General features: G+C 45.1%; 1 protein-coding gene across 1 annotated transcript in view; it reads right to left on the bottom strand.

Annotated features, from left to right (window-relative positions):
- The window catches only part of DOCK7 (dedicator of cytokinesis 7), an 89136-nt gene that overhangs the window by 1192 nt on the left and 73030 nt on the right, over nt 1-14914 (bottom strand). The window contains exons 39-50 of the mRNA XM_018072008.1: nt 14538-14696; nt 14161-14261; nt 12997-13189; nt 12554-12697; nt 11468-11599; nt 10909-10923; nt 5731-5856; nt 4422-4511; nt 3279-3515; nt 2302-2445; nt 1357-1463; nt 610-777 (exon numbers count right to left, since the gene is read on the bottom strand). Coding sequence (XP_017927497.1) covers nt 610-777; nt 1357-1463; nt 2302-2445; nt 3279-3515; nt 4422-4511; nt 5731-5856; nt 10909-10923; nt 11468-11599; nt 12554-12697; nt 12997-13189; nt 14161-14261; nt 14538-14696 — 1616 coding nt within the window. The remainder of the gene's footprint in view (nt 1-609; nt 778-1356; nt 1464-2301; nt 2446-3278; nt 3516-4421; nt 4512-5730; nt 5857-10908; nt 10924-11467; nt 11600-12553; nt 12698-12996; nt 13190-14160; nt 14262-14537; nt 14697-14914) is intronic.

Raw genomic sequence — 14914 nt, 5'->3', positions numbered from 1 at the left:
TGTGGATTCCCCATCCCTGGAAGTGTTCAAGGCCAGGTTGGATGGAGCTTGGAGGAATCTGGAATAGTGGAAGGTGTCCTTGCCCATGGCAGGGGGTGGAACTGGATGAGCTTTAAGGTTCCTTCCAACCCAAACCCCTCTATGATCCTCTGATTCCCTGTGGGGGTTTTATGTTCTGTCTCACTGCAGACAAACAAAAAGCCCAGATTTCACCTTCCTGGCCTTCCAGCATGGAAGACACCAATTATTTTTTCACCCTGCCTGCCCCTGGAGTGCCTCATCCCAGTTTCACTAGGAATAAACCAGTGTCAAAGTCCTGCCACAGTGAGGGTGGTTTTGCATCTAAGAAGAATGGGATGTGGGATGGAAACAAAAAAAAGAATTGTCACAGCCAAAGAACAAAAGGAACATTGCAAACACCACCTGCCACAGCTGCTGGGAAGGGGATGTGCTCTCAGGCAGGACAGGAGGGGACAGGGATGGACTCAACCAAAAGAGCTACAACTGAAACCAAACAGATGCTGCAGGTTCACTGGGAATATCAGACACCCCGATCCCTGGTTTTCCACTCTCCTTATCCCTGCTGAGAGAGGAAAATCAAACACCCACCTGTGGCACGTGACTGGCAGCACTGCCTTGTACAGCTGGGGGATCTTCCTGTTTATGAGGGGCTGCAGGGCCTCCTTTAGCCGGTGGTAATTCCGCTCCAGCTCCCGCTGATATTCCTTCTGGTCTGGCCCGATCAGGCTCTTGTTCTTGCGCAGAGCGTCTTCACACCTGGGAAACAAACCCTGTGAAACCTGGGCATGGCTAAAAGGACCTGTTTGCTGCTGATTTGTTAATCTAATAGTACAAAAAAATCCATTCTGTTCCTCTGGGATGACATAAAATCCTTTTCTATCTTGGCTTTTGGGTGACATACACAGCTAAACCTCCTGGTGTCCATGGGGGAAGGAGAGGGTGTCATATTTCCAATTTCCATTTCACTTCCAGAGTGACAACTCCTTTTTCATTGTAATTTACTCTCTAGTTATGTTTATCCTCTCTGAAGAGAAACGAAAAGTTGATCTTCACAAAGCCACTTCCAGTTCCAGAGGATTTAAAGATGGATAGAATCAGGGAATATTAATAAGTAGCAGACTGGGATGTTCATCAGGAACTCCTCTGCTTGCTTGTAATTTAATTAAAGGGTATGAAAGGAACTGTATCAGCAATGCCATTTATTCTGCATTGCCACTGGATCTATTTGCTCAGAACATTTTTATTCCAATTTTTTTTTTTTAAATTTCTGGGTGCTTGTAAAAATGCTGTACTGAGTCTGCAGTTTGCAGGTGGTTTGGGAAGCACATTCCATACCTTTTTGTGAAGTCTTTGAAACAGAGCCGGAGTTTGTTGTGATGTCTGAAGAGCTTTGGATCGTTGGGAATTTCAGACAAGAAAACTTGTGCAACTTCTAATGGTCCCTGTAGGAGCAGAAGTAAAAAAGTGAGTTTCTCAGAACTGTCTGTTGTATCCAATCACAGGAGAAAGCTCATACACGTAGAAACATCCATAAAACACAACATTTCCTTACAGAAAAGCATCTTGAAGACCTGCAGCTGGTAAATCTGGCATAAACCACCAAACATCACGACAACTGAATCTCTTTTAGGCTTTTTTTGTTCTAAATAAAACCCTGCTTTTGGAAAACAGTGTGAGAAACTGCACAGATTCTACACTTGTTTTCCTTTATAAGGACTCCTGACAAAGTTTGCTCAACTCACAACTAAGGCAAAGTTTAAACAATACAGATGGAACCCTGGAAGTGTTTGCCAGCACTGCAAACTCAACCCAGAACTCGGAATTCCAGCTGGTTTTTTTCCAGTTTGTGCATTGTGCTTTACTCATATTCCCTCAGTTTTTCCTCAGTTTTTCTCTGCTCACTCATTAGTTTTGCTTTCCATTTTGTTCGAAACCCACAACAGGACACAAAACTGCTTTCACCCACCAGAGGCTGGCTAACCGAAGGGAAAGCAATAAAACAGGGAGGAGGAGAAGCAGGCAAAAATAAATGTAAGTGCAAGGATGGAGCAGGTAACTGAGTGAAAGATGTCTCTTTCCAGCCACTTTCAACATTTTCAGGACTTCTACTCACGTGGCAAAATCACTGAGACCAGCTGTTCTAGACCTACCAGTGACCTTAAACACATCCCATAGAGTGAATGGGGAAAAAATTCCAAAGTAATTCAGAAATAAGGCACATGCAAGGCACAGAGTGATATGTACCATCCCAGAGTGTCCAGCTTGAACAGCGATCCTCACCTGATTCACTGTGGTACCTACTGATCCCTGCAGCACCATCTGCAGCATCTTTGGATCTGCAGGGTCTTGGTGGGTGGCAAAAGCCAACTCCTGTGTTTTCTTCTGCATGTCCTCAATGGCAACTTCAATGGGCGTCAAAATGATCTGAGGAAGTGGCCAGAACAGAAGATGTGGGTTATGGCTGAGATTGGCAACCAGGCACAGACCTTCAGAAACACCCAGGGCACGGTGAGGCGGCACAACAAGTGGGGGAGGACACCAACAGGACTGACAGTCAGAGCAGATGCAATGCAGAAACAGATCATCTCAGTCTTGTTTTAGTAACATCAAGACCAAGTTTGATTTTTAAATGTGTTTCTGGGTACTCAAGAGCTCTCTGAGACTCTTCTAAGTGGCACTCACGTCCCTTTGGGTCACTGCAGCCAGCAGTTACAGCATTGCCAGTCCCCAGGCATCGTTCATTGTGTCCCAGTGATCACATCTGATCCTGTCCACCCTTGGAAAATTAACTAAGCCATGGATAAATCTCTCTACAAAGCATCAGGGCCCCACTGGCTTAGGGTTGTTGGGGCCATGCAGGTGAGCTGCAACACAGAGCAAAGGACACGTTGATCAAGCAGAACGGAAGGGAGCATCCTGCATTATCACAGAATCATAGAATGGTTTTCCCACATAAAGGGAACTTAAAGCCCATCTCATTCCACAGACAGGGACACCTTCCACTAGACCATGTTGGTCCCAGCCCTGTCCAACCTGGCCTACAAAGCTCACCAAGGGCCCCTGCACGAACCAGCTGCTGTGGGCTAGGGGTGGCAGGGCAGATACATCACTGAATCAGTCTGGGCTTAGTTTAGGTTGAACAGGAGCAGGGAGAAGTTCCTTCTCATAAGCTCAAGATGAAGGTGTCTCCCGCACCGCACAGCCTGGTGCAGCACTCCCCTTCAAACACCAGAATTCCCCAACGGCACCAGCCTCACCTCCTCCTTGTGGATGACGTTGATCCTGGTTTTGATGTAGGGGAAGGCGTGGGACGTGGTGAGGATGGTCTTGCGCTTGAACTGCTCGTGCAGGTCGCCGTGGGCGCGGCCGTCCAGCGTGAAGGGGGTGCAGTACATGAAGCGCCGCAGGTTGTAGTTCTTGTCGAAGTACGTGATCCTGTCCTTCATCTCGTACGTGTCGAAGTAGGGCTCCACGTAGGTGATCTGGATGTAGGCCTGAGGGAGGAGCATGGCTCAGGGCAGGCACACAGCACAGCTGCACTCTGTGTTTAGCACCGCAATACCCCAGCTGGATCTCTGTCCTCCCAAAGCCACCATGGGAAAAAACAGGACTAGTTCTTTTTGCCTTTACTCAGGAAAATCACACTCACACTGACATGACCAGGGGTGCTGGGAGCTGCCCAGCATTTTGTGGACTGGATAAAGCACAGCTCAATGCCCTTCTCCTCTTATGCCCTTCACATTATAGAATCTTAGATGGGTTTGGGTAGGGAGGGACCTTAAAGCTCATCTTGTTCTATCCCCCTGCCATGGGCAAGGACACCTTCCACTAGATCAGGTTGCTCCAACCTGGCCTTGAACACTTCCAGGGATGGAGCAGCCACAGCTTTTCTAGGCAACCTGTGCCAGGGTCTCACCACCCTCACTGGGAAGAATTTCTTCCTGATCTCTAATCTAAACCTTTCCTTGCAGGTAACACCCTGTCCTGAGCCACAGTCCTGCTTCCCAGGCATGCTCCTGTTCTTTCAGCTACACTTAAAGGACATGGCACAAGGATGACAAAATGCTGCAGCTGCACAAAAGCCAGAGGCCAGCGAATGGCAAAGTCCCTCCTTCCCTCCACTCAGCAGAGAGCAGAGAAAGGCAAACACAGCCCAGGCCTCTGCTGGCCTTTCATCTCCTCCCTTCCCACCAACCACTATCAGGGCAGAGAAAGGAATGGCTAATTGTGCATCCCTCTGCTGGAATTATTTTCCCAAACTTTTATCCCAAGCAGTCACAAAACACTAAGTATGTGGATTTTGTGGCCTACTTGGTGAAACTGAGGGCAGGATTTGTCCCACTTCGTTTGCACATATTCAGGACCTGTTCAACTTCTAAACCTGCGCTTTGTGTTCTTACCTTGTTAGGATCAAGTTTACATTTGTCCACAGGGTTTGAGTCTTTAATCACTTCCAGCACATCTTCCCCAAACCGTTCTCCATAAAATCCCTACGACCAAGAGCAAATGAATTGAAATCAAACATCAAATGCATCCCTGAGTGATGGGGGTTGGAGGGACAAAGGCACATTCAGGGGAAGGGAAGCTCCACATGCCTCCGACAGAAGCTGTGCCGGGGCTGAATGTGATCTGCTGAAACTGGGAGAATTCCATCAGTCACATTCCAGGGGCCACGGGAAAAAACAAGCCCTGGAAGGCAGAAGAACTCGGGAGCCTTCCAATGGTGCCTGGTTCTGAACAAGGCATTTGGGTTTGTTGTGTGTCTGTGAGCTCAACGGGACACGGGTCAGTTCGGGGAATCCCGGAGCGTGGCATAGCTGGGCTGGGTGAAAGGCCAGGCTCTGAACTCAGCTTTGTGAGTTTAAACCTCACCAACGCTGCTGCCTTCAGCACAACGTGACACAGCTCAACTGCTGGGAGCAACAACATGACATAGGATTTGTTCCAGCAAATAAACCAGGCCAGGTCTGCCCTCTGGGTCCAGAAGAACGAGGAATGAGGACAAGGAACATGGCACAGCTTGGAGCCAGGCTGCTCAACACCCTTCCTCTCCCACTGGGGATGGCCTCGCACATGCACACAGGAGGGAACAGTCATGGGAACAGGCTCTGACCCATGTGAGTGTCTGAGCAAAGGTTAGTTGGCACAAAACCAGGCCAGACCAAACATGAGATGATCCCTGGGTGGTACCTGCAGCTGCACCCAAGCCACAGTCAGATTAACCAGAGCAGCCTTTGTGTGTCACAGCTGAAACAAACTTCGGACCTGTGATGTCCCACCTCAGGGGCTTGGAAATTCAGACACCTTAGAGGATTCAATCTCCACAAGCAGAGAAACATGATGTGAAGGCAACAAAATGACAGAAAATGCTATATATTCTGAAAGTCAGATCACAAAAGGCATCTCAGCCTCTTTCCAAGCCTATTTCATCCCATTCATACTGACTTGCTGAACATATGCAAACATATGATAATATGATGCACTACAAAGTCTGGGAGGATCATATTGGGTCTGCAGCTCTTGTGCAGGAATTCCTGTGGAATTCTTCTCACTTTACTCCTCCTGCAGAGGTGGCACCGGCAGGAGGACAGGGGACACCAGACCCATCTCTGGGCCATTGCACAGGGCCATGCAAACTGCTTTGCCAAGAGACTGCTCCTATTAAACAGCTGATGGAAACCAGTTAAACTGCCAGTTAAATCATCTCACCTCAAGCCGATGGGAAATTTCAGCCAACTTGGTTATTGCAGGTTCCTTGTAAACAAACTCTTGCTCATCCAGGTCTCCAAACTTAGTTCCATAAAAACCAACTCGGAAGTAGGTGCCAAACATCCTCTTTCCATCCTAGACATGAAGAAACAAGAGGTTATTTCAGGGTGGAGACACACACACCCTCAAGCACAGCTGCAGGCAGGCTCCTGAATTTATGCCAAATAAAAAAGAAATTAAAAAAACAAGGGAAAAAATTAGAAAGAAAGAAGGGAAAGAAAAAACACACCTGAAAATCAGCATGGATGCACTTAGCAGCAAACACCGCAATGAAATTATAAACTAACATGGAATTACATGGATCAGTTATGACCATTAGCCCAACCCTGCAATGACTTCTCACAGCCCAGGAGGAGCCTGGAGGTGTCCCCATGGAATCATGGCCCTTAAAGCTCATCCAGTTCCACTCCCTGCCGTGGACAAGGACACCTTCCACTATCCCAGGTTGCTCCAAGCCCCATCCAACCTGCCCTTGAACACTTCCAGGGATGGGGCAGCCACAGCTTCTCTGGGCAACCTGGGCCAAGGCCTCACCCCCCTCACAGGGAATAATTTCTTCCCAATATCCCATCTAAACCTAATCTCTTTCAGTTCAAGAAGTGTCAAATGTCTCTGCGGAGCAGCCAAAGGCAAGTCCCTTCGCTGGGGTGATTATTCCAGGCTCTCCAAACCCTGTGGAGACACCCTGAGCCTGTAGGCACAGGAAAGCCCAGCTGGTGCCATCCTGCCAGGGAGGACACTGCACACAGACCCGCTGGAAAACACCCAGTACCAATTACCCCCATAATCCACTCTCCAGTAATTGCAGGATTGGGCTGAAGCCAATGTCCAGTTCACTCACACACACACACACAAGTGCTTTTTAACCAGCATTTCAACTGGGAGGTGTTACACTCTCCTCTAGTAACTACTGTCTAGGAGAGAGGGCCAAAGTCACTCCTGGTGAAAGCAGATGCAATCCCGTGTCATGTACCTGCTTCCACGTGAGCCAGTGGTGAATTTGGCCCTGAAACGCAACAGAAGTAGAGAAACAAGAAAGATTTTTGCTGGAAAGAAAATCTGATTAGGAGAGAGAGAGAGAAGAAAAATGCTTTAAAATTAAATACACCTTTGCTTTTGTTAAAAAAACTCAGTGCATGCACAAACCAGGAATGCCTTTCAGCAAGAAACTCTAAAATGTTCACCTTTACTCTCGTGAGAAAGTGTGATGCAGTTTAGAATGCTCAGTGTTCCTGATCTGGGAGAGATTTGGGCTTTAAGCAGCCCTTACAGGTGTCCTGGCTGCTGGGTACTGTTTGATTTGAGTATTTTGCTATGGCAAAACTGGTCCCTTGTGGTGATGGTGAATATGATCTATGGAAGGCAAAGAGGATAGATAAGCCAAACTAAAATAAAAAAACCCTCAGGTAAACTCCAGACTGGAAAAAGCACTGTCATGGCAAGCCACTGACTTCTCCTGGGCTGGAGGAAACTCTGGAGCAAACTGGAACACCATGCTGTAGGTGCCTGAGGTCCAAAAACTTCCACTTCAGAGCTGGGCATTAGTGAGCTCTGCCCTCCTGAAGCCACTTGGGATAAACAGCAGCCCTCATCCCAAAATAACACCACCTGGCTCTGCCCAGGCTCCCTGGACCCCTGCTCTAGCCCATCCCTCCTGCAGAGAGGGGCTCTTATCCAGCCCCACCTGCCAATGCAGACTGCAGGGTTTCATACACACCCCAGGATCCCAGGAGCACCTCCCAGGGTGTGAACTCCTGCTGCAAAGTTGTTGCTGTTTTATTGGAAGTGGCAGCTGGCAACATCTAGTTGCTATTTCCCTGGACTCCCTGCCTTTGTCCAGCGTCCATCCCTCTGGACCCACGAGCAGCCTACTGAACCCTTTTTACTCATCAGTGTCTTTTCAAAGCCACAGTTTTGGATAATTTTATCCACACTTAAATTCCTCAACGCCCAGCCTTTCCAGCTTCCTGGACTATCTATTTTCTTCCATCTCAATATTGCAGGCAGAGGGCTGTGATTCCAGGGCTCCTTTGTCAAAGTAATTCCCAAGGTAGCACCTGCTGGAAGGTGTTCCTGCTCATGGCAGGAGGTTGAAACTAAGTGGTTTTAAAGGTCCTTTCCATCCCAAACCATGCCATGATTCCATGTCTGCCTGAGGGGAACTGCCATATGAAACAGCTCCCCAAACCTTACACAAGGCTTGGATGTGCTCCTCATAGAAGTTGGGGGGGATCCTGCCCCAAACCATGGGCATAGGGTGATGGAGGACACACTGCTCTTCTAATTCATGAGCTTTTTCCTACTTGGCAAGTGCTTATCAGGGCATGAAGCATTTGCAGAACCTGGTCCCTACAAGTATCTGCCACGTGGCCACCTGCCCAGGCAGCTGCACTGGCTTTTCCTGGTAAATCCAGGTGCTCAACTCAGTTATGAGGATCCCAGGGAAAAGAACCAGCAGTGAAGAGCACTGTTACCCCCTGATGTGACTCATGTTGGGAACCTGTGCCTGCAAACAAATTCCTTTGGGGAGCAAACACATACAGACCACTCCATACCTCCCATGGACACTCAGAAGCTGCCAGTTCCCTGAGATCAGGAGAGCTCAGTTCCATCCTGGCACTGGGAATAGGAGATGGCTCTGCACTGGGATCTTTGATACTTATCCAATACCAAAGTCTTTCCAGCCACAGCAGTGAAAACTAAACAAATAACAATACTCCCTGGCTTTGCTTCTGACAAGAGCTAAAAATGCAGATATGAGGGAGGAATTATTAAAAGCATTGTATCTCCTATTATTTTATCAAAAATAATAGGACTTTGGGAGGAGAGGAGAATGAAGGTGAACACTGAATAGCCATCACACAACTGGCAGAGCAGATAACAGCCACCATGACTTATGAAGGTTCATGATTTGTTATTATGCATGGTAAATACCTTTCCAAATTGCTGGGAATAAAGTTTTAGGGTTATCTCTTGCACAAACACAAAAAGCTTTGCCAACAAGATTTAAAAAAACATCAGATGCAAGAATGATCATCTGCTTTCTTCACTGAGACCAAGACTGCAGCAGCTGCCTGAAGGGTGTAGGAATAAAAGTAACTCCTTCAAAATGCAGAATCCAATCATCTTTACCAAACTCAGCAGTTATTTCCTTCCTCAATTTTAAGTCAAGGTCCTCTGCAGTGTTGCCAACTACTACGAGTCTTCCAATATTGGCTTTTTTGAAATTATTAGCTCCTGTTATTCAATGGCAACCCCCCCTGCATGCCTTTAAAAGCACTTCTAAATTCTCATGAAAAGACTTTTCCTAACTTTTCTAACTGGAAAGTATTAATTGAAAATTATAAGTAATGAAAAGAATTAATTCAACATTTACTCAATGAACAAACACACAAACTCCACCACTTGGTGTGTTCAAGGAGAGCTCAGAAATGCTTTGGTGACAGACTTGGGATATTTTAATTCCTGCAGTTGGCAACACTACTGTCCTTGTGACACAAGGGGGTCCTGCTGTTGGCATAGCTCTTTGGTAAAATGAAATTGGGGCTTCCACAGTGTAAAACAAAAAACAAAAAGGGGGGGAGGGAAGAGAAAGGGGAAAAAAATTCCACAAGTAGGAACTTACCACAACAGACAATAGTAAGAGTGGGGAGGAGGGTCAGCAACCAGGGCAATAGAGGAGAAAACAGAAAGTATTTAATTAGGGAAATTCCAAAAAACAAACAAGCAGCAAATTGGCAGCAAATAAATTTTAAAATAAAAAAAAATAAAAGGGCGAGCATCAATTAAAATATTTAAAATAAGGAAAAAGGGCAAAACATGCAACAAACCTGAAAGCTACAAAGCACAAAGGTCAGAAAAAGTGTGGCAATGAAGGAGCACGATGACAGAGAAGAACTGAAACCACAGGTGTCTTTTACCATGCAGTAAAACATGACCAAGTGATGTTAGAATCATAACCAATGGCAGGAGTTTCTCCAGGGGTCGATTTAGGGGCAGACTAATAAAATAGATGCTCACAGGCCTCCACTTTTATTGGCTATTGAACATATTTCCATCATTTACACCCCTACAACAGGTACTCTGGGCTGCTGTGCTGCCTTGTCTGCTGGGACCTTTCATGGGAATAAGGAAATGATTTACAGGGCCAGCCCTTAAGTGTCAGGGTTTATTTTTAATTTCATTTTTCCTAGGCTGGAATTAAAGCTGACATTCAGACATCATCAGCCCAAATTATTTATATCCCACATCAAAGACCTGTGGTCTCAGCCCCAGTTCACTCAGTGTGGGCTTTAATGCTCTCCTGTGGTGCAAACCTGGAGTGAGATGGCCTAAAATGAGTTGCCTGATTCACAGAAAAGCAGAGCTAAACTGGAAAGATGAAGCCTAAGCAAATATCATCATATTCACAGAACATTTTAAATGTCTTCTGAGACTTCTCCATGGTCATGTACCCACTGTGTCACTGGGGGTGGAGTCAAACTGGTTCCGCAGATAAAACCAACTGCTTTGTCTATTTCTAACCCAAAAATGTGGTTCTCGTGGTGTATTGTCATTGAAATGTGAGCAAATAGCCCCTGCAAAAATGAAGGCAGCAAAACTGACCCCAGTTAACACAACTGAGCTATTTGGCTGCCAGATAAACCACCACATAACAAATTGATTAGTCTTAGGTGAACAGAACAAAGCAGTTTCTCCTCTGAGAAAAGATCTGCACCTGCAGGAAACCAGGTTTGTGTCTTGGTACCTCTGAGCATTATTGCTTAAATCGACCCCTGTGGGTGGGGTGAAAACATGGTATGGAGGGATGATATTCTGTGTCAATGCTGATGGAAAGAAATATAAACAAATTATAAAAACAAACTAGTGATGATACAGTGGCTCATTCACCAAAGAACCTCATTAGTGGAATACGTCAGCATCCATGCACTACCTACAGCTGCTTATGAAGAATTTCCTACTACAACCACAGTTTATTGGTATTTCTTTGGTTAATGAATTGTTTTAACAGCAGACAGCAACAGAAATACCCACAACTAGCACATGTGGGCAAGCGTTGGCGTGAGTCATCTGGAGAATCTATTAGTGTTCTTTACTAACTAAAATGGAGTTACCTACCTCCCAGCCAGTACTCTGTGTAATGAAAAGTAAAAAGGGCATGTCACAGAAACCAAAAAAAAAAGAATTTCAAAGGCCAAAACATGACCATCAAAGTAAGCACTATAAACCTGCAATGGTTCCAATTATTATAAGTCATGCATCCAAAGAAGGACACCCAGTCTCTCACCAAATGCCCCTAAGTTGGCGGGTTTTGCACCATCCCAGTTTAGAAAGGTTCCTTCAGTATTTATCTACCATACGAATAGACAAATAAAACCCCCAGGCTAAAGGCAAGACATGCAAAACATAGTTTAAAATAACTCTGAAAGGATAAACTGACAGATGACTGGAATTTTTAACTCCTGGATAGTTCTGAAGTTACAAAACTTGATTTGTGATGTTCTCTCATGTTAAATGTCCAGAGAGAAAAAATCCTGTCAGTGATCCTTGTATTTACTGTGGATCACCATCTGACAATTCTTGTGGAATCTGATTACAATGGTTTTTCATTTTACTCGCACTGAGCATTTGAGGTTTCCTCACAATTCATCCTGCAACTGAAAATTCAAACCATTACCTGGTGAACAATCTTGCTGAAAGCTTCCTGCAGTTTACCATGAATAGTAGATAACTTCTTGGCATCTCTGTTGGCTTCATGAATAGGAATAAGGACTTTGTAAACCTCATTAACTGCTTCATACATGCCAGCCTACAAAAATAAGGTCCATCAGATTGCTCCATCAATTCAACAGCCAGACTAATTCATACTACCAGCATTTAAATGATAAAACTGCAAAATGAAAAGGTGGCTTAGACACCACTGTGGTGTAATCAGCATCTTTTCTTAAAATATACCCAGATATGAATGGAATAAAATCCTAAGTTACCCTTGAAACCAAGAGCCTACTGCATTTCACACTGCTACTATTAAATAGGATTATTAACATAACCAATCCTGGGATATTTTGGATGGATATAGGCACAAGAGCATAACAAGCTACATAGGATCCTAACCAAATCTATGGGAATTAAATCTGGAAGCTTAAGTGCACACTACAGCTCATTCTGTTCAGAGCATCTTCAACCTGTGTGACTTCTGCATCCACTTGTGCTGCTCCACTAGATGGGCTTTGGGAAGTTTCCTTAGGATCTCTCTCAGGGAGGGAATCCAGCCCATAGCAGACAACGCATTGAGTGGCTTAGCCAGACCACAGCAGGAATTCCAGGTCTTTGCCCTGGAGTTATTGCTGCTTGTACTTAAGCGCACTGAATGACACTCCATACTGTGCAGTGGTAAATAATTCACTCACTTTCCTTGCTTTCTGGACACACTACTCCCATTCACACTGCTCACACAAGGCTCTCATCCCACTCTTTCTGAAGAGAGGGAAAACGACTATGGCCTTTCTTCCTACTGTGAATTTCCAAATGTGCTGAGAGAAGGGAAGGACACTGGGAAAACACCGAGGCCTCCTGGTCCTAGATCCCATCCTTTGCACAGAGGGTAAACCAGGCTGTCTTAAACAACTAAAACTCCTAATGCTCCATGCATATTGAGCATTTACAATAGAATTAAATACTCAGAGAGAAAACATTTTCCTTCATAATGCCCAGCAGTGTGAGCTTGTTGAAGAAGAGAGGTAAAGAAATTAAAGTCTTCTACCATGGAGAAAGATGCTGCAGCCTGTTCCAGCAATCCCACCAGACCAGCTTCTGTAAAATACTTCCCAGAACAGATTCCTTCTTCATCTGGTGATACAACATCATCGGAAACTGCTGACTCTTCCAAAACATTGGAAGATATGTTCTGAGGAGATATAATAGATAAAATACTTTTACTCAGTTTAAACAGCTTTCAATTTTTTGAAAGCCAGCTGATTTTTAGTCAAATCCTAGAATTTTTATAGACGCAGCTTTCCATTTTTATAGAGAATATACATAAAATATAGCTTTCTATTTTTATAGAGCAGCATATTATTCATGCAACAAAACTGAGTAAGCGCAGTTCACGTAGGTTAGCACAGGAACACCTGGCACATGGAGATACTTTGTACCTCAGCAGCAGGTGACAAACTCCAGAAATCCATTACAGAGGGTAATTCCCACCTGAAATGTAACACAGCCTACAGGGAGGTATTTTCTGTCTTCCAGCATGCTGAGATACTCAGCCACCAGGGCTGCGGAGTGGACCAGGCACTGGGCGGACTCGGCGTGGTTGCTCCTCTCAGAATGTTTCCCAGCCATGTTCTGCAGCCAGGTCAGGCGCAGGTCGGGGGAGTTCTGGTAGCCCTTTGCAATCCTGACGGAAAAGAAAACCTCTGTGATTTCATTTACTTCCCTTTGAGCCAGCATGGTACCTCAGCACATTTTTTTCACGCAGTACCTAAGTTACTTCTGCTAAAATACCAACCACCCTCAATGCTTGGCTCTCTAGGAATACATGAGGTAAGAAGCTGTGTAGATGGAAGGTTACCCTAAATTGCAGATTTTTGAGCCAGTCAGTGGGGGGGAGCAATTGGAGCCTGGATGATGCTGAAGCTCTTGACCAAAGCCCACATTTCACCTGGACACTGGTATTAAGCCAAAGGTGTGGCACAATCAGAGCAGACCTGCCTGGCTGCTTATGACGAAACTTCTGCTGACTTCTGAGAAGCCTTCAGGGCCATTTGTGCAGACAACATCATCAAAGTTGGTGATTGGGATCTTATTATGGTTCTGGAACATCTTTTGCATATAGAAACCATCATATGTACCACCAAAAAGTCTCCTGTCCTGTTCCTCTCCTAGCAGGTCCTGGAAGATCCTCAAGATTTCCCTGATACAAGCAGGGAGAGTTGTCTTTACTCAGGTGGAGGATGAGATTGTCAAGGATTTCTGGGGACTGGAAACTATTTTTATTCAAGATAAGCTACTTAAATACCAACCAGAACCTATCAACACCACATTCAAACACAACAGACAGGTTTGTGAGCACTGAGACCCAAAACTGCTCCAAAAACAATTCCTGTAAGAGCTCAAATGTGCAACACTTGAGCCCAACCCCAAACAACAAGTAGCTGTGTTGTTTTCAGGTAAAATATGAATCATGGTGATCAGTTTAAAACAGGACTAAATTCAAAGTAAAATAATTGCTAATAAAATAAAAGTAATCAAAGCTCACAGCAACACCAACACTTCACACTGTGAATACAGGAGTGCAGTAGGTACTAAGGCTTGTTCAAACAGCATGTGGAGCACTGACATCTACTGTCCCTACAGTGCAAACTCTACCTGTACATCAGGTCAATCAGCATTTCTGGATCTTCCTGGTGCTCCTTCATTTTAACTGTGTCCGAGAGGATCATATGGAGGTTGAACACTAGATCCTGGACCTGTAAAAAATACACTGTTTTATTAAGTGGCAATGGGAATTGAGCTACACACTGTTCTGTGAGGACCACATTTACTCTGAATCTTTGTGTGTTTGCATTTTGTCAGAATTAATCAAAAGACCTGGGCTTTATGTACTTACATGATTAAAAAAAAACAAACAACAAAACCAAACCCTTCCTCAGGGAATGCATGCAAATTCCAGTTCTAGATGGAGGCCTAAGCACAGCCTGTTAATAAACTATATGTTAACACCTCTTGTAGTATATGTCTTTTACCTGGTCAGGAAATGTTGTCTCCCTAAGTTCCAGATCTTCTTCAGCATATGTCAAAATGGTCTTCAGGGAACGTCGCAAAAATTCTTCATTGAAGTTCTGGGATGTCCCCACCAGGGATGAGAGAGACATGGTCACCTGCATTTTCACTCTGGCAAAATTCTGCAACAGAGATATTGTTATTATTCCAGCAACCTGGAGATATTGCAGCATCAGTGCTCTGGCCATGGTGCTCTCCTCCTGACAGAGGCCTGATACAGATAATTCCAGTTTTGCAAAAAGGGCTGTTTCAGAGCATTGATTAAAATAAACCTCTGGTGCTGCCAACCTTCATAATCTGGTGACAGCATTATTTAGCTCCAGACAAAGGGTCTCCAGCA

Source organism: Manacus vitellinus, unplaced genomic scaffold, assembly GCF_001715985.3.
Source record: "Manacus vitellinus isolate BGI_N305 unplaced genomic scaffold, ASM171598v3 scaffold_21_pilon, whole genome shotgun sequence".
NCBI lineage: Eukaryota > Metazoa > Chordata > Aves > Passeriformes > Pipridae > Manacus > Manacus vitellinus.
The sequence above is the reverse complement of the archived record's forward strand: the minus strand, read 5'-3'. Positions and strand labels throughout refer to the sequence as shown.